At 38.0% G+C, this 27,119-nt stretch overlaps 1 protein-coding gene across 1 annotated transcript in view; it reads right to left on the bottom strand.

Annotated features, from left to right (window-relative positions):
• The window catches only part of DOCK2 (dedicator of cytokinesis 2), a gene marked incomplete at its 5' end in the record, with an annotated part of 219,255 nt that extends 196,755 nt beyond the window's left edge, over positions 1-22,500 (bottom strand). Inside the window, 7 exons of the mRNA XM_082489775.1 lie at positions 2,201-2,336; positions 4,343-4,491; positions 6,114-6,210; positions 6,365-6,420; positions 9,136-9,176; positions 11,628-11,711; positions 22,461-22,500. Coding sequence (XP_082345901.1) covers positions 2,201-2,336; positions 4,343-4,491; positions 6,114-6,210; positions 6,365-6,420; positions 9,136-9,176; positions 11,628-11,711; positions 22,461-22,500 — 603 coding nt within the window. The remainder of the gene's footprint in view (positions 1-2,200; positions 2,337-4,342; positions 4,492-6,113; positions 6,211-6,364; positions 6,421-9,135; positions 9,177-11,627; positions 11,712-22,460) is intronic.
• Positions 22,501-27,119: the final 4,619 nt, after the last annotated feature.

Here is a 27,119-nt window from a genome sequence, read left to right as displayed (position 1 = left end):
CTCAGAAGGAGGAAAATCATTAGCTAGATCCATGAATTAAAATGGTGGGATACTACAAGCAGTTTCAATTTTTATCATATGTAACAGGTAATCTTGAACAAAATCATAGAAAATTTGGATAAAAATACTTGTTTACAGCACATAAGCATTGCCCTGTATATTCCTCTGGAAGACATTGCTTAAAAACGTAGACGTGACTAGCAAATAAGTTTCTAACCCTCAGCAATGCTTCACCAGTGTATCGACATTCTTTTCTACTATGAAACTAGGAAGTTAGGAGGTTGGTTAGAAGGTGCAGAACTGACATTGGTGTGAAGATCCCACCTTCCTCCCCCGAGCCTTCACTGTATGCAGGGAGATAAAAAGCTCACACTGGGTTCTTCAAAACACTGCACCCAGACTAGGGAGCTGTCTCCATGTACAAATAATGAAAAAGCTGATAACAGAGATGCCTTAAATCAATCTTTCGCAATACTTAGGGGACTTCCTCAGTATTATGAGTAAGAACTTCCTTTGTATGGGATTCTAAGCATATTATCTTTTTCAGCTAGGTGTCTTCTTTTAGGAATGGAACAGGGATTACTTTATCTTATGAGTATTTCCAAGAAACACAGTAGTTAAGCTGTTTCTTCCCTTCACCTCCAGAAACCTTCCTTTCTTGAAAATCTTACATTTACTTTCATTCAGGAGAAGAGCTGGCTCCTGTATCTGAATGTATTCAAAACCTTACCTCCCAAGAAAATCAGGCTGCTTTCAAAGGAACTATTCTCAAGTCCTTTACTAACATTTTGGTAAAAGATTGTGCCTAAAAGACTTGGCCATGTTTTTGCTATGCTATAAGAACTTAAACCGCTTTAGGAGAAGGGAGCAGATGAGTTGGACTCTATGATCCTTTTGGATCCCTTCCAACTTGAGATAACGTATGATTCTGTGACTTCCATATCTTAGGCCAGTTCTTCAGCCGCTGGGTAATTATGTAAAGGGCGAAACATTATCACCACTTTTAAAGAGAAGAGAAAGCATTGAGCTATCACTACAGAGGCATGCCTACATATCTGAAAGCTATGATTTTTTTTTTAACACAGTAGGCTATAGCAGAAGGCCTACTATCCATGTTGTAATGGGGTTTCAGTATGTTAGGAACATTAGCAAAACAAAATACACCTCTTTGAAGAGGAGACAAATAACATATGCTGACATCAGGACACAGGTGAGCAGGTTCACTGACTCATAATAGGCTCCTAATTTCTACCTACATCCCACTTTAACCTCTTAGAAACAGCTACTTAATATTTGATGGCCTACAGCTCTTTTTATCTATTCTTTGGCTCTGTTTTTAAAATAACATGCAGTCTGTTGCAGACTACCAAGTTTAATTTTCCTTATATTGTCAGTTAATTACATTTTGATGACTGGGAAGCAAGGTTTATTCAGAAACACTGATGAGAACAACTGATAAGGTGTTTTCCAGTGATTTGTCTTGGGCATTATTGAAGTGTCATGACAGCCCCACTTTTTTTTGCCAAGTGTTTTACTTGCTTTATTACTGTTTATTTTCTCATGAATGAAGAAAAGAACCCAAGTATTTTACAAGTCCCTGAACAGATCTAATATAGAAAAAGGTCAAGGAAGTGTAGTCTCCTGTTTTCCATTTTAAAAGATGAAGTTTATGCGCTTTTCAGCTTCGCTTAGGCATGGTAATTTCTGGTCCACAAGATTATGCTGAGTTCACGTGAGTTCCTATTCAGTGAGCTTAAATTCTTCAACTCCAGAGTTGAACAAGCAGCAACACGCAGCAAACAACTAGTATTGTTGCAAGATAGTCTAAAAAGAGCTTTAGTTAATCATAGCTTGCAGCCTGAACTCCAAGTATTTAACTATTCACTATGTGAATCACCCCATTGAGTAGCCCACAGATGGAACGAGGAGATGTATTTCTATTTAGAAATCCAAGAACAGATTTGGAACCAGCTTTAAACACAGGCTTTCAGCCTAGCCCACAGCCTGAATCCAGTGCACAAACGCAACTCACTCAACTTGAGGCTTAGCCATATTTATAGCACATGAATGTGAATCTACTCTTAGTTCAGTCAGAGGCAAAAGTTTCCACCAACTTTTATGGTAGAAGGGTAGAACCCTTGTATAGTTTTTCATTTTGATTTTAGCAAAGGAAGTCTTAAGTTTGGCCAGTCATTCCTACCATTTCCTCCTTAATTCGCTCGGTGATTTTATTCGTCGCTTCTTCATGTGCATGAAATAAGCTGATGACACTGGTTTTATCTGGATCCAAGATATTTCCATCTTCATCTCTAACTATTAGATCTAGCTCTAGTATCCTGTGAAAATACAAAGAGCATAATGGCAGGGTTATTTCCTTCTATAAAAATAAAGCTTAGAGAAGTAACGCACAAGGAGCTGCTTCAAGTTTTAATGCAATAAAGTAAGTTTAAATGTATGCAACAGTATTTGATTGAAGACAAATTTAAACCACATAATTGTCTTTTCAAGCTGTTGTACAGTATTTATCCTTTTTTAGGAATTTATAGTAGTGTCACCAAAGCATTTAAATGCCTATCACAAAGTAGATTCACCATGCTCAATGACTTCAAGCAGTCTTCATCTCTTGCTTTTTAATGTATACCCTTTGTAATCAAGATGCTCTTATGTTGCCCTCTTACTCTCCCAGTCCCATTACTTAACTAACTATCATGCTCTGTTCTGATTCACTCCCATGCAAATCATGCCCTTGTTCATTCTGGTTCTTTTTTTTTTTTTACCTCACCACTCAAAACTCAAGTCTTACCTCCATACATCCTACATATTCTTGCCCACAGTGTCATGGTGTCACCTCAGCCCTTTCTTGCCTATCCAGGATCTCACTCCTCCATCCCCCTCTAAAACTGGTCTACTTCATGCCAGACTGTACCTCTCACAATCTCTAAGTTGTACTGGCTGCCCTTATGGCACTGGTAAAGTTTGATGCAGTCTGTATCAGACTGCAAGCCATATTCATCACCTTACATGATTATCCACAGCCTCTCCTGATTCGGTGTTCAATCTCCTCTCCCAAAATGACCCACTCAGCCTCCATCGTCATTCCCCTTATTTCCTTCTCCACAGTTTGGCACATCACAACTCAACCCCACGCTTTCAGACACTTACAAATACTATCCAACTTGCATTTTTCCTCTATGTAACCCCAAATCATTTTAAACATCCCCTCCACCTCTACTCCTCTAAAGGAAGAACCTTACTGTCTCATAATTTGGAAAGAAGAGAAGAATGTGAAAACAAAAGTCTGAAAGCAAAGAAATGTGAGTGTTGTCTTAATCAGAGCTAGGCTTCTTTGACTGGAGCATTTCAAAGTAAAATCTGTCTTGGAGTGACAGGATGTGTTTATCCCCATAGTGCGTTCTGTAATAACACAATTTATCAGAAATCTGTGCATCCAAATCACAGTGAACAAGTTAAGAGTTTCATAACATCTTGTGGTCATTGTTTATGTCTAGCCACAGGTAACTGAAGCCTTTTAGCTGCATATCGGCCTTCAGGCCACAATAACCACAGTCTCTTGCAATAGCTACATACAGTTTATAAGCAGATTCCAATGCCTAAAAAACCAATACTGCGAAGATTCATTTACCAAGCTCTCTCCCTCCCTTTATCAGATGGTGGAACACCACTTGAACCCACATAACCTCATTTTTGCCAAAGATGTATTGTGTTGCAGGGACTTTTCATTAGCAAGAAGCAGACAAGGCATTTTGTCCAATAACCATTCTATCCCTGGTAGTTTCACTTCTATTACCAGAACCAGAGTTCTGCCTGGAAATTCTCTAGTAAATTGGGGGACGGGGGATAGAGCAGCGATGTGCTGCCTTTAGCAAAGGCCCTGTACACTTCCAACTTTTCAGACTTTTGCTGTTCATCCACCATGCTAAGGTCTCTCAGCACCACTTTTGAAGTGGTAGCATAACACTACTAGCAGTAGGCTGTGTTTGTGAAGGATGGACAAGTTTTGGATACTGAGTACACTGATGTTATATGTATATAAAGGTCAGTTATCTAACCTCAAATCTTTACAAATCGACAAGCTCGTATATCTATAATTAACAAATAAATTAATATTTTGAAAAAGCGATTTGCTATGAGAAGCCTCAACACGGTATCTACTATTATCACAGGAATAACAGGGAGAAATTCAAAAAGGAAGATTCAGTATGTCTACATCTCACATTAACGTGTTACAAAACTGCAAACAGGAAAACTTTATCATCATCTCTGTTCTAGCTGGGTGCTTTAAAATAAATCATGTTTTCCAGAAAATATGTAGGCCACTTACTTGTTACCATAGTCGATTTTGGAAGTCACTTTCTGTTTGAGTTCTTTGAGCTCATCTTTTGGCAAAGTCCCAGACAGAAGCTGTGACCGCCACTCCATTAAGTCATACATCATAGACTGCACCTGCTGGAACCGCTCTTTCTTATTTGTCTAAGATGAAAAATAAAACAATAGGTTTCAGGCTTCAAGTTGAAGTGAAACATTGGTCTTGACAGTTAAAGGATGTATCATATTTAATGCTAAGTGATTACATGGGCAAGAATTAGGCAAAGTACTGAGCCTGGCTTCCTTCCTCCTCTCACCCCACAAATTGTTAGGGACAGAGTCTCCCATGTGACTGTAAAGAAATGACATAAAATATAAGCATTTTTTATGGGGATAGGGAGTTATGTTATTTTTGGTTTATTTAATTGCACTGTTTTAAAATTCTTTAACTCAGTCTCATCAAGAGAATATATAGAAGCAATTTACTTCTGTACGAGATACCGATAAGAGCATGGTGGGAACAACTATATTTGATTGCAGTATTAATACATTTAAGAGAAAAGTGAGAGAATGCATAGGAGTCACTAAAGCAGTTCCAATGTCATTCCCTGAAACAAGAAAAGTTTTTTGTTGACTTTAACAAGAGGAAGACTAAGAATTCACGTTTCAAAAAATATATTAATGAGGGAAAACTACACCATATTCAATTTTTTTTTTGTCCCAAGAGAGAAAAAGCCAAGTCCAATGGCTGGGATTCTGGAGCAGTCAGTGCAAGTCATTGAAACAGGTTATCCATTAAAAGACACTACTCAGGTACTAGAGAAATCACCATCTTTTGATGTTTTCCCAGTCAACACTTTAACATAAGCCTGACAGCCAAAAATTCATAAACAAGTCACTAGAATTAGTAGGCATTAATGTAGGGTTACAACATGCAAAATATTATGCAAATATAAAAGTAAGGCTTCTGTCTTTCAAATTTTGTCTCTCAGAGTCTTCTAGTCCAAGGACAGGTATAATATTGTAAGAAAGGTTTGTTCTCTGTATAAAGGATAGTTAAGACCAGCAAAAATATTTCAGGTCCAATTAAAATAAAAAGATAAATGAAGAAAATCATGAGTCACTTCTACAGTTTTATACCACACTGAGTATTACAAGCATATGCATAAGACCACCATGACAACAGGTTGCTTGCTTACAAGGAACACAGATGCTGATGCAGTGGCCATTTTGACTAATGCCTTTGAATTCATTGCACTTTTATGTATTGGTAAAAGTGCTCGCAGGAAAAAATGTTTTTCTCCAAGATGGAAAAAAAAACATTTTTCTTTAAGAAACGTAAAATGAAGATATTGAAAGTAAAAAGACTGACTACTTGAAATTGCCAATTATTAATAGCTACATGCTCCTAGTAACCCCTGAATAACTTTTGTTCTAGCATCCCAAGAACATGGTGAATCTTTTTCAAATGCATCTTAGCTATGTCTGATATTCCTATCTTGAAATGCATCAACTCTACAAAGAACAATTATGAAAAATTTATCATATACAGGATACTTAAGGTTGAAACTAAAAGGCATGAAGTTACACCACTCTTCAGCAGTAAGTCAGCCTTATAATTTAAAGTCATTGAAGAAAATGGTAATATAAACAGTAATGAAGTAGTAATTTCTTAAATCCTCCCAGATCCTGCCCTGCATCTAAGAAAAGACTAATTTGAATAAGGCCTCAATATGCATAAATAGAACTAATTAACAGGCCACACATGGCATGGAAAAATGCCTTACCACATAGAGCTGTTTCCAGATGCTTCCCCATTCCCAGAGAGTAGTGGTAACTTCTTGAACTAAAGGAATTTCAGCAGGTATTATATTTTCTGTATGTCTAGAAAAGAGAAGAAAATTTAACACAATGAAAATGAGTATCTGAGTTTCATGCTTTTATATTATAGTTACTGTGTTTAAGGCTTATAAACACCTTAAAAGGCATTCTTTAGTGGACAAGATGCTTAATGTAATAAACCAGTTGAAGTCAATACCTTTTCTTTTCAACAGTAACTTCTTTGACGTGGATGAAAGATTTAGGAAATATTCCCTTGAAGGAGAAAAAGAAATACAATCCACTTACTCTCCGAGAATATTTAAGTAACAAATAAGAGGTTTACAAAACCTACTTCTAAATTTTCTTCATAAAATTATGACTATGAACATAAACTGTAATCTCCAAATTAACTGCTGCCTATCTAGTTTTCTGTCCAGCTAGATGCAGTTCTGCTTGACAGACAAATAATTAAAGTTTTGTCATATCCTTTTACACAAACACAGAATGCAGAGAATTACATTTCTTCATAAGAAATACCATCTTCCACCCCTGCCCCATTTCTACTCCCCCAGAAAACAGTACATACAGTGTAAATACAGTAAAGAAACATTTTCTCTGTGCATCAACCCATACATTTCTTGTTCTAGGAAAAAAATGCAGTCTAATTTAGAGATCAGCTGGATTATCAAACCGAAGGGGAGATACTGATCACACCTTGTGAAAGAAATATTGATAGACAGAGGAAATCACTTGGGATGAATAGCAAAATAGCCACATGAAGGATAGTAAACTCAAAGTTTACTTTGAAGCACAAGAGCCAAGAACACTGTGCGTAAGACTAAAATCGCTTTAAGAATAAAGAACAACCTGTCATTTGCAATGCACAAAGGGAGACACTTAGTAAAGCCATAAACTCTCAGCCCTCCTAGGTGTATGTGGCACTGTTGCAATTGAGAGTACAGTCTCATTTTGTACACAGGCATTTAGGACCATGCACAAAGTAGATGCCCAACAAGATGTAGCAAAGGAGGCATCAGATTTCATTACATTGTAAACATTTATTTTTAATTGACTCCTGTAGAAAAGAAACAGTCCACAGACAAAATGATCTCATGTGACACATCCTGCTCTGCAACAGCTGAAATGTCTTAAGTCATCCTGAATGAATGTTCGACCATCGATGACAATCCTCACATTAACTAGCAAATCTAGTCTTGGTAATTAAATTAGGTTCCTCTTGGATTCTTCTCTAATCAATAACTGACAGCCATATGTGGTACTTTACAAAGCCTTTCTCTGAATTAGATTTCAGCTTTTATAGCCTTTTTTTTAGCACTGGATCTTAATCAAAACACAATCATGTCTTATCACTTGCACACTTTTAATTAAAATTTAAGTTCAAAAGAGCCCATGAAAAAGCAAAGTAAAAGAAGGTCGCATTAATACAAAATTTAGTGAAATCTTAGTACATGAAATTAATGATACTGCTTAAAACGTGTTATGCATGTTGATCTTGAAGGCCTTTAGCAGTATTAAGAATTAGTTAAAAGGAAGCGGTTAGTTCTGGTAAATATTTTCCCTTTTTAGTTTAAGGCTAAATTTTAATAAATTAAAAGGAGACTCTGGGGGGACCTTATAGCAGCGTTCTAGTAAATGAAGGGGGCCTACAAGAAGGCTGGACAGGGGCTTTTTACAAGGGCACGTAGGGTCGTCGTGATAGGATGAGGGGGAATAGCTTCAAATTGGAAGAAGGTAGAATAGATATTCGGAAGAAATTTTCCACTATGAGGGTGGCGAGGTACTGGAACAAATTGCCCAGAGAAGCTGTGGCTGCCCCATCCCTGGAGGTGTTCAAGGCCAGGCTGGATGGGGCTTTGAGTGACCTGGTCTAGTGGGAGGTGTCGCTGCCCATGGCAGGGGCATGGAACTAGATGATCTTTAAGGTCCCTTCCAACCTAAACCATTCTATAATTATGCAAAATTATGACAATTATTAATTTCTCTGTCTTTTAGAATGTGCAGTTACTGAGTAATGAAGTGAAACATTAATTCAAACATCTAATACTTCCAAAAGGAAACTACGGTATTTTACTACCACGTGCAGTTTGAAAATAGACACAAATTAGTTACTCAAAGTTAACATAAATTATTGCTACTACCTACAAGCCACTGAATACAAAATAAGAAAATGGAGAAATAGACAACTGCAGACTGTTCTGATGACATATTCTGTGCTAACAACCGTCTCTCTGCTCTCCAGATATCCCTTTTTTAATGGCTATGAAGGTTTTGTACATCCTTTTTCCAGGCTACAGAGAGAAGCAACTCCCAAACTTTTTACTGTAATATAAGCATGAGTCTCTGACTTCAAATGCCTTTGCATTGCTGCTCCCTAAAAAGGGGTCTGATATTAAGAGCAAGTTTCAAAAAACGCTTTTCTTCTACAAAAGTGCATTTGAAACTAAAGAGAAATTTTCTTGCTACTTAACTCAGGAGTCATCATACCCAGGGTAAAACCTATTTATTTGTGGATTTCCATCTTCATTAAGAATACTGACATCTTTTAATTAATATGATTTTTTTGTACATTAGAGATATATTTAAGAATATAAGTCTCATGGGAGTTGTTTATATTAAATGCAGCCTAAAGAATCCTTAGAAAAAAGTGCAGGAACAGGCACATCTGTCAGCAAATTAACTAAAAAAAAAAAAAAAAGTTATTTCAAATGCTATCTTCATCAGTCTGTTAGCCTGAAGGCACAGTATTTTTTTCTTCATTGATCTGCTTCTCCCAGTCCTCACTTCTAATATTTACCAACATTGTCCAGGACAAGTGCTGATCATTTTATTCATCTTGAAAGGAAAGAGAATGGAGATAGCTGACTTCAGAGATCAAAACAGGACTACCTGATAAGAAAATACTAAAAACCCACTTCATGGGTTGACTCCTTAAAAATAGTGTCATAGATATGACTAGTGTGATCTTACCTCTGATCCTTTGTGTCTTACTAGGTAACCCTTGTACCAATCTAAAAGGAAGAAAGAATGCACTTAGTTTAACAAAACATATGCATAAACAAGCACATAATAAAGTTATGGGTTTTGTTTCATGTAAGAACTATCAAGCATAGGATCTTTAAAAATTATTAGTTGCTTCAAAAATACATAGATGAAATTACAGCAGAAGCCATGTCTGCTGTGCACACATTCCATCATGAAAATTTACCTGCACAACAACAGTATTCAACTCTGTCGAATACTTCTATTTCACCACAAAGAAAGTATTTTATGGCTAAAAGCATACATTTTCTGACTATAATTTCATGAACAGATATTGTCTCTTCCCTATCACCTTTTCTCTGTCACCATTTCTAACACAGTGCACCCACTTTTCAGCCATGCAACCAAAGTACAAAAAACAAAATCCCAAACCCCAAACAGTCCTGCGAGAAAGGCAATTTTAAAAGTCACGGGAGAATCACTGACCTCAAAGACAGAAGCGGGACAGATTGTTTTCAAGTTTTTCAGCACTGGGATTTTTTTTCCAGTATCTTCTCAACAATAAAATTCTAACTTACTTCTAAAGCTGAGTTATTTGCACATAGTCTCCAATTTACAAGCGTGTAAAATCTATTTCATCCCATTTGCTGTGACTGCACATGTATGTTCTGTGCATCTATTCTGTGCATACAAAACAAACTAAAATAGCATGTGAAATGAGTGCAGAAAAAAAACTGTTACTGTTGGTTACTCTTCAGCTGCAGCTGGCAGCTTAAAAAATATTTTAAGATATCTGATAAAAGATCAACTTCCTCACTTGCACAATATGAAAGATTCCACTTCTTCATTGACAAACGTATTTCATAAAGCAAGCTATGACATAGCGTGTTAAGGGTAGAGGACTCAGAAAAGACTTTTGGATAAAAGAATAACCCCATAAGGTCACCATTCAACTTGCTAGGCTGAGCTGACATCCTGTCAACAAGTGTACCACAGGAGTCAGAAACCTGAAATGCTGTTTCTGCAATTAACAGAGACTGTATAGGGATGAGGAGCTTTCTGGTTTGCCAACGTTTTTTTTCTTACCCAAAATATTTAGAATTAAGGTTTAAAATATTATGCAGACTGTTCGTTTTTTTAGGAGAGGACACAAGTCATTACTCATCACTTTGAGAGATGCATCTGCTGACAAATAGTCTAATGAGTGACATCAATATTTTCACTGATACTTAGAGATACTGAATTTCTCTTACAAATAGAAAAAAAAAATGCTTCTGGGCTCCAAAACATTGGAGGCATGGTTTCTCAAATACTCTTCTGTAAAATACTTACTTGTTTCCATTCAAAACAACTTAGAGCTCTATGAAGTGGAATGTGCTGGGCTCAGACAGCTTCAGATTCTTTGCAGCCTTATGATCACAGCATATGAAGTGTCTTTCAACACTGAGCTGTCCCTATACCTGCATAATGCAGCAGTCGGCCTTTCTCTTTAACATAACTGCAGTTAATAAGATACAGCTGACAGACTGTGGAAGTAGGTCGAAGAAGATAATTTTACAATATATTTTGCAAAGCTTGAAGCACTTTATAATTATTTTTTAACTCAGCTGGTCAAGAACATCACTGCAGATTGAAAATAAATTACTATTACAGTGACATTTGCAGATACCTGACTGTTGAGTTAGAAGTAACTATTGCACCCTTATTGCTTTATACTAATAAAAACTTAAGTAGCTCTGGCAGACTTGGTGGAGAATTCGGCAAGATTGTGAAGGTACAGGTGAAATCAGAATGGAGGAATACACTATTGCTACAGTATTGACGATGAATTCAGCTTCACAAATGTACAAAGTTTTATGTTTGCTTATTCTTCAGCTGCTTGTATTTATTTTATCTTACCAACTGGCGTAAGTGTATCTCCACATACCAACTACATAAGTTTGGATCAGCATGTTAACTATCTATCACATGTGACTTTTGCTGTTCAGCGTGTTCAGTAAGTTGGATGGTTTTCAGAGATGTTTTTATCATGCTGACCTACAGACTACTTTAACATACTAAATTTCCATCTAATGCTGTAGGACGACTAGGGTGCTGAATATCTCCTAGCAACGAATACTCAGTTTAGAGGCAAAAATGTACTCCATTAAAACTTCAGTCAAATCTAATGTAATTTCCATCAGGTTTGCAAGCTGGCATGAAAGTCACATACCCTACATTTACCTTGATAACTTCCTCATTTAGTAATGGCTTCCCAAAAAACCCACATGTACTGTAACATTTCTGATTTTGGCTCTCCAAAAATGAATGGGCTCTTCCTCAAAACAGAACAATAGAACATACCCACTAATACAAATAAGTCATACGTAAGTCTAATATTCTTATGTAGACTTATGTATGTAACAGAGGGAACTGCTGTAAAGTAAAAGGATTAAGCTATTCACACAGAGAAACCTATAGCCTAATGGTAACTGACTTACCTTCACAGGACTCCAAGATATGGACCACATCACCAATCTGTAGAGGTAGTTGTGGTACTCCCATGCCTTTGAAATTGTATATAGCTAAAAAATTAAAGGACAAAAATACCATTTTTCAATACAGCCATACACTACAGTTAAGCTAAAAACCATACGTGGTTAGTAAGATTCTGATACACACATTAGAATAAGCAAACAGAACCATAATTCTACCAAGAAGCTTCATCTGTTACTATTACTTAATCTCTTTTCTTGTGAAAATGCAAAGGTGTTGAAAATGGCCAGTGCTAAAAACAAACAAGAAAAAACAGCATATTATGAATAGCTTGTTTTCATGCATAACTGCTCTGCACAGGACTTAAGAGCACCTATTTAGATGCAGGTCTTCAATATACAGATGTTCATTGTGCTGGACAATTGTTAGTCTGCTGGGCTAAGCATATAAGTGCACAGTTTACAAAAATTCACTGGTGAGAAGGGGCACAGAGACGCATATGAAAACTGAATTTACTGAATTCTTTTCTGAGTTTAGATGCTTCATCTTAACATGAAACTCTGTTTCATAGGGAAACAGTAGAAAGTTTCTTAATTTTCTGCATTTAATCACTCTGACAAGAACAGTGGAGCAGCAGATTTTAAAAGCATTCTAATCAGAAGCTTATCTATATGTGGTTAAGAAACAGCCACGTTTGAGAGAATTCAAGAAAATAAGCTTCTTTACGAGTTCTTACATTCTAGGGCTACAGGATGTGGGCTGCTATGGTAAGCATTTGTTTCTGTATATTTTTTCTTCATGGGCTTGGTTATACACTTTTCCAATAGCATTACAGTGTAGAAGTGGCTATTGAAACTAGTATCACACAGGGTAACCGAGTAAAACATGTAAGCTTGAAAAGACAATTAAACTGTACAGTAGAAACGGTACACTAGCTACTAAACACGACCTCTATTGTGCAGTAAAGATATCAGTCGGCAGAGTTTTCTTCCTTTTCTCATGACAGTGTCCCAATCCATCCACACATACAGAGCATCCAAACTGGCAGTATTTTGGACGAGGGGAAAACTGATCTAGAAAGCTAAGCCTACCTTCAGTATATTCCTGCATTCCTTTTGCTCAACCCTCCAGGCTTCTAAAGCAGGATATTCATCTCTGGTAGGCCAAAATGTATACTAATGACACATTTTACTTAAAGTTACATTTAGTCTCAAATTAAATCGCCTTTCATGAAAATGCCTAAGGTAGGAGTGTAGACCTAAACAGATTTATCCTCTTCGCTTTTTCAAGTGTTCCATAAATTGTGTTTCTTGTTTCTTTTGCCATCATTATATTCCTTATATTTTTGGAACAGAAATTAGAAGGCATTTCAGATTTAATTAAGAGGCTTATTGGACCAAAATTTCTTATTGTTGTTGACATGAAGAGGCCTTCCCATCAGTTTCTCCTCCTGATTGGGTAGAGCAGGGCTTGATTCATTAAACACAACGGGGGAGAAAAAAAAGAAACAACTTTGAAGTAAGGGAGGCTCTGCTGTCCAGATTCAGCCATTTATTCAACAGCATCTTGAAGATACTTCCTCAGCAATCCTCAGAAAACTGCCTTAGCTCAACACAAAATTGAATTTAAGTAGAAGTGTAGTTATATTCTGACTGGCTTCCTTTCATTAGTCTTGATACAGAGTTCAAGAAACGAAAGATGTCAAACAATGCTCCTAAGTTATCATGACATTTAAAGAGAGATTTCCGCTGAGTGTTTGGGGGTTGGGGAGGGAGGGGGGAGGAGTGCTCTCACTGATTTCCCAAAATGTCCGTACAGATTAAGGTTATTGTTGACTGGCATATACTTTACATTTCAAAATATGCACTGCTCTACTACTTTGTTGTATTTGTTTCAAAATATAGATGCAAATTACCAAGTCATTTATTCACATTGCATATTGGTTTTACTCTCTTAAAAACTTCATTTAACAGCAATTATCATATTGAAAAGTGCAGTAAGAAACTGACAAAGGAAGTGTCTGTCAGCTAAGACTTTTCTAAATGAGTAAGTGGAAACTCAATGAGAGATTTTACTGTAGAATTTGGATTGTTTGCTAGGATGAGTTTAACAAATTCCTTTACAAAGGTTTACTCTATAGACCTATCCAGGCATTTTGTGACAAGAAATTATCTCCCATATAGCATTGCAAAAAAAAAAATAAAAAAATAAAAAAAATCTATAAACAGTCAAACAACCTTATACCATCAGCTACATCCAGATATATTATCTACAGTGCCAGACAGCTTCACTATCATATCTGCTTACTTTTTAATTATTAACTCTGAAGGAAAATCTGACTATTATATGCAATTGTATCTTCTGTCAGCTGTAACTGATATAATTTCACTTACAAACTGTGACCCTCCTATATTATGAGTATCACCTCAGAGTTCACCAGCCAAAAGGAGGGTTCCCTTTCCTCCACCCTCTGTTGAGATCTTTGGAGTTGCGTGTGTGTGGTTTCGTGCATACAAACATGTATTTCATTTATTTTGCTCTTCAAAAATAGTATATGAAAAACCTCTATGGACTTAAAATTCTTTTGGTAGGATACTCACAACAGTTTTGGTTGTTTTTATTTTTTTTAAGAAATAAACTCTCCAGCCAGTAGAAATAAAGGCCCCTTCAAATCACTCTGAAGAACTTTCTACCACTTCGCTCCCTGGCATTCTCTGTCCCAGCCATAAATACAAAAGGACACCGTATCCTCAAGGCACAGACAGGGGCCTGCTTAAAGGCCCTGGCATTCATTCTAAATCCCAGCAGCAATTACTAACCTCAGGAGCAACTGATGTCATAGCAATAAGATTAGTGGGAGAGATTTGGACAGCATATGCCCTCACCAGCATCAGGCTGAGGTGCTCCCATCAATAGATGCTGTCAGATTCTCCCAGAACGGCACAGAGAACACCCAGGAGCTCCAGCCTTAAGACAGTGTTCCTAACTATGGACACTACAGTTCATTGCGAAAACAGTTAGCAAATTTCCCTGTGGATCAGGTAAGAATAAAAACTTTTTAGAGCTCGCCATAACCTCAGCAGTAATTTTATAGCAGGACACACACACAGAAAAGAAACAAACCAACCAATGCAAACCCCCCCTTAGTTTCCAGGTGTTTGTTCTAGCTCCCTCAGGAGGTGAGCTGAAAGCCAGCACACCACTGCAACAATATTGCTTCAGAAAGCAAACCTAAAAAATACCAAGTCAAACTGCTAACATGAAAGATTTTCCCAACTGAACTCTGCTGAAGCACAAGTGGGTTTTGACTTCTACCTCGGGAAGATGGGAGTGGTTCCCATCATTCCCATGACACATGCCCAAAGAATCCTTTCTTTTTCAGCCAAATAACACATGCTGTAAAGACAGTTACTCTAAGAAGCTGCTACATCTAATTCTGCTATCACTCTCACAGTTCAGCCACCCAGAGCATAAGTGAAGACATCTCCCAGTGTCCATCCCAGCAGCAAAAAATTAGTATGAAGGCTGAAGAAAATTCCTATGTTTCCATTTAATACCTACATATCTATTAAAGCCAGAGCTGTCAGATATGATATGCACATTGGCCCCACTAAATATATACACAGGTATGCTGCTGAATATACGCATGGCTATGAAGCCTGTTTCATTAACCTACAAAGGGATGCGCATGTTTTCCAAAGCAGAGTAACAAAAATCTGCAGAGGATTGACATTCTGAGACACAAGGTAAGTGAAACAGTCGCTCTTTGTTCAGAGTAGGATTCCTGTTAAAATATAGATTCAACCAACCACAGGTTGAGACAGAAACACAGTTAACACTTTATAATTTAAATTATATGCCCTCATTTTAGAAGATAGAAAATAGAAAAAAAACTTTTTAAAAACCCAACCCATTATTTATACCTCGTTTGGGAACATTCACACACAAAATACTCCAGAAAACTCACAGTATTCCAATGTAACAGAATCCTTTCCTCAAAAAGCTATATTTCCTCTGTATTCATATACTTTAAAAACCCAAATTCTTACTATTCACAGGGTTAGACTGTAAGCAAATGCAAGATGAGAACAGTGAGCAAGGAAAAAACCACAGACCTGCAACACTGAAGCCATTATTATCCTAATCTTCCTACCTATCTTTCCTGCCTGTTTTCCTTCATGTGAAGTCCCTGTCCTGTTCTTTATAACAAATACAAGCGTTACATTGTTTTATTTGCCAGACTCACCTTTTAGTAATTAGCCATATTTCAAGTTGATTTCTTTGGCTACTTTCCACCCTTCCACTTAAACAAAATTTGAAAAAAAATTCTGAAGTATAGCTTCGCTGAACCAGCTCTTAATTTCACTTTACCATAATAGGACTACCTGGAATGATTTCCGTGTAACAGCTCATGAAGTGTTTTGCATATTCAAACAATTTCTAATGAATAGCCTCAGCAAGAATCGTGTTCCATTTTATTTTTGAAATATTACAACTCTACTTTTATGACTAGTAACATAAAAGTATCACCTTTCTGGAAGGATCAATTCTTTGTGTTCAGTTACTATTTTCTTCTTATGGAACCAGGGTGAACTTACTCAGCAAGGACACTGACAAACTTCATGTGAAAATATTATGCAGTCCTAACAGGATTTCTTCACTTCTGGAAAAAAAAAATCTGTAACATTTGTGTTCCAGTATTCCGAGTTAAAGATCTCTCCTTAAATCGCACAGAGCAAGTGTGCTATAATGAACATAGAATCATATCATAGAATGGTTTAGGTTGGAAAGGACCTTGAAAATCATCAAGTTCCAACCCCCTGCCATAGGCAGGGACACCTCCCACTAGACCAGGTTACCCAAGGCCACATCCAGCCTGGCCTTGAACACCTCCAGGGATGGGGCCTCAACAACTTCTCTGGGCAACCTGTTCCCATGCCTTACTACCCTCACAGTGAAAAATTTCTTCCTAATGTTTAATCTGAACCTGCCCTCTTCCAGTTTAAAGCCATTCCCCCTCGTCCTATCACTACATGCCCTAGTCAAAAGTCCTTCCCCAGCTCTCCTGTAGGCCCCCTTTAGGTACTGGAAGGCCGCAATAAGATCTCCTCGGAGCCTCCTCTTCTCCAGGCTGAACAGCTCCAACTCTTTCAGCCTCTCCTTATTGGAGAGGTGCTCCAGCCCTCGGATCGTCCTTGTGGCTCTCCTCTGGACACGCACCAGCAGGTCCGTGTCCTTCTTATGTTGGGGACTCCAGAGTTGGAGGCAGTACTCCAGGTGGGGTCTCACGAGAGTGCAGTAGAGGGGCAGAATCACCTCCTTTGACCTGCTGGCCACACTTCTTCTGATGCAGCCCAGGATACGGTTGGCCTTCTGGGCTGCGACCTCACATTGCTGGCTCATGTTGAGCTTCTCATCAGTCAGCACCCCCAGGTCCTTCTCCTCAGGGCTGCTTTCCAGCCATTCCCCACCGAGCCTGTATTTGTGCTTGGCATTGCCCTGACCCAGATGTAGGACCTTGCACTTGGCCTTGTTGAACTGCATGAGGTTGGCTTGGGCCCACCTCTGCAGCCTGTCCGGGTCCCTCTGGCTGGCATCCCTCCCCTCCAGCATGTCTACCTCGCAAAATGACCTGGACACAGTCGAAAGGAATATTTCACAGGTCACGGACATGTACCAAAGCTCAAGGTGGGTTCCAAACTAATTCCATTTATTGCAAATCATGCTCAGCAAAGTGTAACTTCAGCTCTTATCTAACAAACTTATCTCAGATAAAAATTGAATACAAATTTCTTCACGTGCTTAACCTTGGGGCCAGATTGAGGTTTCAGCTGACTTGAGCTACTTATTTTCCTTCTTAAACACAATAAAGCCAGTATAAGGACCAGGAAGTTCTAACATACCCAGCTAGTTATATGAGGATACTGTTTCTGACTCTTTCTCTTTTTATAAAAAATAGCGGCACGGCCATTTTTCTTAGAAGTCTGTGTGAAGAACAGAGTATTTAACCGTGCTTTTTCGTTTTCATGAAAGATTGTGGATAAAGAGATTCCTTTCCAAACTTTGTATTACTTCAGTTCACCTTTTGCAGCGAGCTATAGTTCACAAAACTGCTGTTGTTTGCCAAGCAGTTAGAACAGTCTGTTGGGTTCAGAAGCTGCATTTCACAAAGAAGGGAACCTACCCTGAGCAAACCTCTGCCTCTTTTACAGCACAATCTACATAGATGTCACATAGATGTAAAATAATTTTCAGAGGTTTTCAGGAGATTAAATCAGACAAGCCACTCACAGCCCTTCGGCACTCAGGATGAGCATATTTTCTACAGTTTCAAAAGAAGTCATCTACTCCTCTCCTCCCTCCAGCTTATGTTTCAAATCGACAAATACCTATTTTCAGATTCAGCAGTAAAGGTGTAAATCTGATGCTTGAATTTAGCATGCCAACATAATATTTCACCAGCTTGTAACTTTGTCCACAAACGTAATAGTTTCCTCAAGGTCTGAGCAGATTTCAAACGCTTTTCTTGCATATTACCAGGAAACAATCATTCAAAACCAATAGCCTACCATGACTTTTGTCTTGTACCATCCATAGAAGTAGCATACATCTATTCTGGGAATGCTTCAATATTAAGAACAAGCTTCACATGTAAAATCAGGAATATGGTTTCCAAGTGCAAAGCTGAGTATCAGCTATCTGGAGTATCCTGTTTACTTAAGTAAAATACAAGAGTGGGTGCATGGCTATGCATTCTTGCATAACCAAGACCCCAGCTGGGATCTTGCAGTCTTCCAACTCTACTGAGCATACTACTGCTCATCTAAAGGTTGAGCCCAGCACTGTCAAGCTGAAACCCTCTGCTCATCGCTGGAAACCAGAGGCATCAGGCATGCTTCTAATGAAAGACTTAAAAATTCAACATGAGAATCACTCAGACTTGAAAACAAAGACTTCCAAAAATACAGAAGACAAAATAGCCCTATATGGTCAAAAAGCTTCCAGTCTGTATTATTCCAAAAGCTTGTCAACTTTCACAGACTGTCTCAGTAGACTCAGTTTGCCCATATTTCTTCATTTTCCTGAGACACAAGAAGCATGCTTACAACAGACTTTAAATTCAAGACGCACTGTATTTGTGACTATAGTTGTCAGTACCCCATATTCTGGGACATTGTTAGTCCATGGGTTTCCCATAGTTAAATTTTAGTGATTACACTATTTGCCCCTCTAATTTTTAAGAGCATAAGTTTATTTAATTTTGGAAAACCTCTTTGAACACCCTTCCCAAACTAAATCCTCAGTATGACTATTTCCCTCATTGATTTTTTTTGTGGGGGCGGGAGGCGTTACCCCCCAGTTGTGCTGTTGCATGTGTGGGGGGGGGGTGTTTGCTTAGGGTGTTTTTGTTTCATTTTTAAAAATTATTCTGGGTAAAAAATTCTCCTACTATTCTTACCAATATATAATGAAAGAAAAAAATACATGTAGTTTCTAAGATAAAGGAAAATAAAACAGACTGTGAGCCAACAGCTTGGCTAAGAAAAGGAACTGCTGGGTATTGAATAGCTTATTGAATTTATAGTTATCTCAACTTAAAGCAATTATTCAAAAGCAGAAATGGAAGGCTCCCTACTAAAGATGACCTACAAGAAAGAGTTGCACGTATGAGTACTTATAACTTCTATTATTGTTGGAAAGTCTCTTTGATTGTTGTTCTTGTTTTCCCTATTCTGCTTTGCAACAGACTAAACCACAGATGTTGCTACGATTGTGATATTTTTATTTTTTTTTTTTACATAAAAGTATAAAAAGTCTTGTAATACAATATTTAACAGAAAAATCTTCTTTAACCCAGGAAACAGACTTACTTGGGGTAGGAAGAGAAACAGCAAGTGATAGTACTATTACCACACATGCTGACACAGCTCGCACAGATTCTTTTACATCAAAATCACGTATGTGCTTTAGCCTAGAAGAGCAGAGGAGCAAACACAGGGTAAAGGAAATACCACCAGGTGTGCTGTGTTAGTTCCCCCCAGTGACCTACTCTGGATCTTAAATTACGATACTCTGTTTTGGACTTCCCCTTGGAAAGCACAATCATACCTACACTTCTTCAAGGAGAAGCTCAAATAGGCATGCAGGACACATCCAAAAGAATTTGTAGAGCAGTGCAATAATCAGTTATGGCTATGGTCACTACAGTAGAGGGAATAAATTTGTTGTCTGCTTTTAAACACTAGCAAGGTTCCTTAAAGATACAGGTAATCAGTTACACCATTTCCTATTTGGTGCACTTGATGATCCCTTCTCATTACTCATGCTCACCACAGATTTTTTTTTTTTTTAGTCAAACATTGGCTGTTTGCTTCTTTGAGCTAATCTTAACAGCAGGTTGAGTGCTAACTGGCTTTTTCTTAATTTGCAGCAGGAAATTAATTTTTTTTAAATTGCAAAAATTGTTTTATTTTGCCCTCATCTTCACTCTTCCTGACACAAAACCACCACTGATGTCCTAAATGCTTATATGACTGCAAGTTAGTCTTTCAGTTAGTTCTAACCCCTAGTCGACAAGCTACAGGTCACCATGTTGGCATGTGGAAACTTCCCAAGTCTCAGGACTCCTCATCCACACGATACAACAGATTGCAGAGCATTCAGTGAGATGATTAACGTGAGTAATCCAAGTGTGTCTAGCACATGAGCAGTGGTAACAATCAAGACTTCTTATGCTAACAGACCTTTTACAAGAATTCCAGTCTCTGTTCTAAACCCAAATAACCAGACTGAAGGAGACAACAGTCTTATTGGACAGATGAGTGAGAGAAGGAGCAGCAGTATTTCTAGCAGAGCACGTTCCAGAAAGTAGTACATGTACGTAGTAGTGATAGCACTGATAGCGCCCTACAAGCTACACATTGCACATACTCTAAAATGAGAGGGCCATAGTCGTTAGAGCTGACAATACTTGAGAGCAAGAGCACTGGCCCACTGCCACATCAAATAAAACCTAGTCCTTCTGAGTTTTTAAACACTCTTGAATTTGTGTTGTCTCTATGGCAGTTTAAACTTAACAGTGTTAAAATACTGCCATTAAATGTTATTTTATATATCATTTGCTTTCTTTGTATGCAGTAAAAGTGTTCATGTGAAAAGCTTACTGTTTCAAAATAAATATTCTTAGATCAGAGGTAGAAAATACTACTATACAAAACTGCATATTCTGAATATTGTATTTTAAAATCAAATCCTGCAGTGAATTGTTCCATCAAACCGCATTGTAGTCTGCATTAAAGCAAACTTCACTGGACTGTCATTAGTTTAAGTAATATATTTCACAGGACGGTTTTTATTATGTGTGGTTTGCTGCACCTTTCTAATACCATGTAGACTACTATACCATCCTAGCTTTTCGTATACACTCGAGGATTGTATTGGCTATAGAGTTACAAGCAGGCAAAACTTCACTGTCACCAAAGCATGGCAGAATGACTGCTGAACAAGGGACAGACCGCAACTGGGGGCCTTTTCAGGGGTCATGTGTTGGTCAAACCCAGTAGGGTGGTCAACTGCAGGGGTACGTACAATAAAAACCACCAGCGTGTATCACACTTAACATCCAGTCAGGTTATTTGGCCCCCATAATGTTAAAAATTATAGTGCAAGAGAAGCAAGCCTTTTTTGTAATTACATAAAACTCACCCTGACCCAAAATGCTCCCTATAAAAAGCTACTACAAGTGAAGCTTCTCTTATTCCTGTAACTGCTTAGTATCTAGTACTTTTATCCATACGCGAGATAACATCCACCACTAGCATAGGGATACAGACACCACATCCAACAAATCCAGTCATTCTCCCAAATCAACAGCTTTCAGAAAAACAAGTGCAAAAATTAAGTACTTGGAAAACTGAAACAGAAAATATTTACACCCTTTATTTTGTAATGTAAGCTGTCACCAGAACAGGCTACTTCCATTTCACAATTCTGCTACTGCTGCACATGGAAGTTGAACAGGAAGACATTCTTTTCCTCTTATTAATTCCTTGATGATTCGTTTTATTTCATGAAGCCAGTTGGGTGGGGTTTTTTGTTTTTAATGCATATCTCAAAATATTCTTAAAATTGAAAAATGTCTTTTATAAGAATTTGGGGATTCCAGATTAATAACTAAGCACTAGTAGGTAAAGTAAAACATAAGTACAAGATTTAATGTCTTCTGTACTGAGAACTGGCAGTTAACTTCAGCAGGATGTTTCTTTCAAGCGCTTCAGCTTTGATTCCTAATTTTAAGGCTTTTTTTTTTTTTTTTAAAGAGCAATTCAGTCCTTTATGCAAGATAACATCATTCATTTTAAGACAAATTGATGTTGGAAGATGACTTCCAACCAACTCATATACCAACTCATACACAGGTTTTTCTGTAACACCAATCTCAAGTGAGTCTTGCAGAAGCAACTGTAGGATTCTCCTTCCCCTATATTCGTTCCCCATAACTTCTAGCCGCTACTTATTATACAACATACTACTTATTCAATCCGTTTCTAAAATATTGAGGTGGGAAAAGCTGCATTACTGTGAGAGTCCAAGATTTGAGGGGTGAGGGTATGGGTGCGTGGTGGGGCAGAAAGGTTACATGTCCCAAGCTAACACTCGTGTACTTCTTGTCATTCTGTATGAAAAAGATTCAAACTTTGTACAAAATCGATCATTTCAATTAAGCCATGGTGGCAAACTGGAGGGTGTTAACTCATCATACCAGCGAGAACACCTGCCCACATCCTGTTCAGAAGTTATGAAGAAAAACTGAAATGGCAGTTTGCTAAGTTACATACCCACGCCACTCTTCTTGTCTGTCTTGTGCCATCTTGCCATCGTTCATGAGTCCGTGAGGCTCCGAAGGATGCCCACCACCAAGGAAACCAAGATTTATAGGATGCAGGCTTCAAGATTGGTAACAAAGGCACTGGAAGCAAGATCTGTTTCCCGGCTGCTGTCACTGAGGAGGAGCAGGCGAGCCGAGGCAGCTGCGAGGGCTCTGCGAGATTTGCTGCTGGTCTGAGCTTCCTTCCTCTTTTCTCAAGTCAAGATACTGTACCCCAGTGTCATGGGGGAGGGGAATCCCACACTGGGTGTTTCTGTTGTGTGATGCTGGCTGTAACACATAAGCTGACTAAAAGGAAGAAAAAACACTCCAGTGCTCTCCCACACCACTGCTAAACTGAACATTTAAGCTGGAAGGCTTCTGTGTGCAAAGCCCAGCTGCAGTGACAACCCTCAACAGGGGTTAGCTCTGTTCTGAAATGGCAAGGAGGCCTTATTTCTTGAATACCACCAAAACCAGATTTTAAAGATTCAATTCCATAATACACTACATCTTAAAAAATACTTTCTTCTGGCCTGCCCTGTAATGGGGATTTTTTTTTCTCATAATAGACAATCCCTTAATAAGAAAAATGAGGACAATCCACAGTGTTTCAAACTGCACCCATTCCTTTTTTATTTGTCTTTTTACCTGGGGAGGAAAAAGTAGGAGAGTTTTCTCTTTATTCTCTAAACAAAGCAGCACTTTCTTAAAGTGTTATGGTCAGTACAAAACTTCAAAAAGTGATTTACTGTATATTTACTTTCCCACACGCTGCTGTGAGCTAACTTACATAATGACATAGTGGTTGTGCAAAGATCTAGCCAAGCTGTTTGGAGTTTGGGTTAAGGATGACATACCAAATTGAAGACCAGTATGCCACCTTCATTCATGTGCTTTACTTACCATTTGGAATTCAACGAAAAAGCCACAAACAGAAAATGCTTTAAAAGACTTACTGTATCTTCATCTCCTGCTTAGTACAACAAAGTCATACGACAATCCTGTCTGGATATTACCTTGCAACTTAGCAGTCATTGTTTGTCAACACTGTTCAACAGTGCTAGTGCTGTGCTACATCCGTCAGGATATTTTTGATAACATGTGACTTGTTAGTTCTTGATTTTAAGCAGCAATCACGAGAAGCACAGACTGCCAGTCTGTCTCATTGTACATGGAATTCCGATACCTATTTCTGGGGGAAAACCACCTGAAACTTTACCACAGATTTGCTTGAATTGCCCTAATCGTAACCATGTCTACATACTAGCTTAGCAAAAGGATTTAACTAGGTAATATTTCAGCTAGTTATTTTCCACCCTAAAAAATAATTGAAATTCATGTTATGTTTATTAATGCAAGCTAGATTCTAAACAACTCAGATTACCTCCACCTAAAGACAATCAGCTTCATCTAAGAGTCCTAAATCCTTCTCTTTCACAGAACACCCAATTTATATTGTTTATCTATCAAAAAAAGATTTTGAGGCTGAACCATTTCATCTTCTAGTTTACTATGTATTTTGAGTAATAACTTCCTAAGCAGCAATAACTATAGTCCTTACTGCAGCAGACCACCCCTTCCCATATCCTACTGGGCCTAGAGGGCATGACTTGCATTTATTTTCTTGTTCTACATCGCTCTTCCTCATTATGTTTCCCTGTAATACAAGACTCCTAAGGAAGATTGTTCCTTTCTAGCATTTGTTTAAAAACATGCTTCATCATGTAGGTCTAAAACTTGATTAATACAATACTACTACGTTTTGAAAAGAAATTATCCAAAGAAGTGATATACAGAAATTTCACCTCCAACCTGGGACCCAGTCTGCATTACTTTTCTGATGCCCTGAATCTCTTCCATCTCAGAGGTCTGATTCTGCAAAGAGTACAAGACATCTAAATGCCACCATATATTTGGACACAGCTCTGTCCCCACTTTGGAGCTCACTCTGCTTCTTACCATCCCAACTCACCCCAAATGCCATGACTTGAGAACCCAAGCTCCTGGAGTCATTGCTGCTTCCCACTTGCCCTCCCTCCCCCCCAGCTCTCAGCATTGCACACATCTGCTGTTGCTTCCTCCTGTTATACTTTCATGATGATGCTTTTGCAACTCATTAGCTACTAGCACCTCCTACCACTTTCCCATAAGTTAGCTGAGACAATCTCCTTGTCTGACTGTGCCCGAAGAAGCCCTAGCTATAAATCCTAACACATAGACTAAGCAACATCATCTTTTTTCAGCTTTTAGAGGACAATGCATCCAGAGAGTAAAGCATGCATGCTAACCCTAAAATCCTTCATTCCTACAGCAGAAGACAAACCCCAAGGGTCTAGAGAATTAAGGCAGATAATAGTTACACCCTTTGCCAGTGGAGGTTTTTATTCCAAGTATTTGTTGGTTTATTTGTGTAATTACCATTCCACATTATTCTTCCACAGAAAATAGTGGACAGAAAATCAATCATTCATCCCCCCTGCATCCCTTACAGTCTTTTTCCAGGCAGAAGGTCTTTACAGGAAAGTAGAACATTCCTCGCTTCCCAAAAGATAAAAATCTCTTTCTGCCTAGGGAACTCAAGGGTACAACTTACCTTTTGGGAGGCTGGAGTGCAGGCAGAGGGAGAAGGGAAAGAATTTTCTTCCTTTAATACTGCTATCAATTCCAAAAACCAAGATCTTGTAAAATGCTGATGATCTAATTATCAGTTTTTAGCTACGGTAACTTCCAGTGTACAGAATGATTTAAGCAGAATACAAGTTGCATTTAAACAGCTCTAAATTCTATTATACGCCAAGATCTGTGAGCGCAGTTGCAGGAAAGCAACTGATGCAACAAAACAGAAGGAAAAAAGAAAATACGTATTTTCTTGCACTTAATGAACAACTCCTTATATATGTTATGGCACAACAAAAGCCTCAATTTCAGATATCTTTCCCCACCTGCTAGTTGCAATTCTGCACAAGATTTGTAAGCAGGCATGTATTACCTAAGATGATAAAGACTCTAAGCAAACTGCAGCAGTACAGGTAAAGCAGTAGTTTTTGGGGGTAGGTAATAAGTTTCGTTCATTTGTTGAAATGACATCCTAGTTTTGTTTGTAGCATTAACTAACAAGTTAAAAAAACATTTAGAAATTTCATATGCCAAGTACCTCAACATAAATAAGCTGTCTCGGTAAACAACTCGTAGTTCAGCTCTCCCGTTTAAAGTACATGCATGCAATGTCAAGTTACTGAAGGTTTTCCTCTAATTAAAACCATTATGTACTTCAGTTGTTTTATGCTATTTGCATCTCAGTGTACAGTGACAGTAAACAAAGCTAATTTACACCATTTGCATAAAAAAAGGTTTTATTTAACATTTTCTGGCATGAAAAGCATGATTTCTTCAATTTAGTATTATTTAAGTTTATGCGCGCAGTCAAAGTCAAGAAGAATAAGAGCTATTTTCATGGATGTGCGTTAGCTTCTGTAATAGCATGGGATGTCTTAAAAGTTCACAAGAAATAAGAGAGTCTCAGTTTATGTAGACTTCATTCATAAGAGACTGAAGGATTTGGATAGGTAGTAGATTTCTTAGATTGATAAAATGATACAATTAGATTCTGTGAGCCATGGATTTATGATTGTTTTGTTCAACAGTAGCAGCCACCAGGCTGTGCCTAAATTTAACTCCATAGAAACAGACTGATAAATTCCAACTGCATTGCAAAGTGACAAGCCATGTCTGCTTATTTAAGTTTACCACATCTTCAGTCACTCAAAATGCTACAGTTCAATATTTGTTGAGATTAGTAAGTGACAAGCTAAAGCCACCCATGTGCAGAGTCATAGTTAACAAAATCCTAGGCATCACTTCTGAACTGGCACAACTGTAACAAGCAGAAACAAGCACATTCAAAGAGTAGTCTTAGACAAGTACATTGAATAGATCCATAAAGGCACGTATAGTTAGCAATTTCTCCAGGTGCTACCTGCAAAATTTTATGCAAGACACTGTCTTCTCCCCACCGCAAACCTGTAAGAAAAACCATTACATTTCTATGAAAGATGACTTAAACTGTATTTGTATATTAGAAGTGTTCTGGGGGTCATGGTGGGAAAATTACAGTCTGCATCACTATCACAATGCAACCTACCAAACCAAACAGTGGTTTGATCAAAGCTGGAATACAACAAACAAAATTCTTTATACAGCATGATTACTTTTATTATCCCTTGGTGCTGACTAGCAGTAGCTGACATAAGCTTGAAGTTGCATCTGTTAGAACACAGAGATTCCAAAGTACCGATGGAAGTTAACATGCAGCACATCAAGCCATCAAATCTAAAAGCCAGTGGGTTGTAAGATTCTTCCCCAAGATATTTTCATAGTGGATTGAAAACGAAAAAGTTTTAAAGAGCTTTCATCTTAACTACTGAGTCTTTTACCTTGAAAGTGGCCAAGCCATTCACTAGAGGGAGCTTAAACTGGCGTATACTGAGTCAAATGAAGTAATCTTACACTTCCATATAAATGCTGAAAAAAAGTTATTAGTGGAATAGTTTAAATGTTCTCCTCAGAATTACTCTGCATGCAGTGTCATCAGAAAGTAAAGATTTGTCTCCTGAAAACACAACACCAC

This window comes from Vanellus vanellus, assembly GCF_965231255.1.
Source record: "Vanellus vanellus genome assembly, chromosome: 13".
Taxonomy (NCBI): domain Eukaryota; kingdom Metazoa; phylum Chordata; class Aves; order Charadriiformes; family Charadriidae; genus Vanellus; species Vanellus vanellus.
The sequence above is the reverse complement of the archived record's forward strand: the minus strand, read 5'-3'. Positions and strand labels throughout refer to the sequence as shown.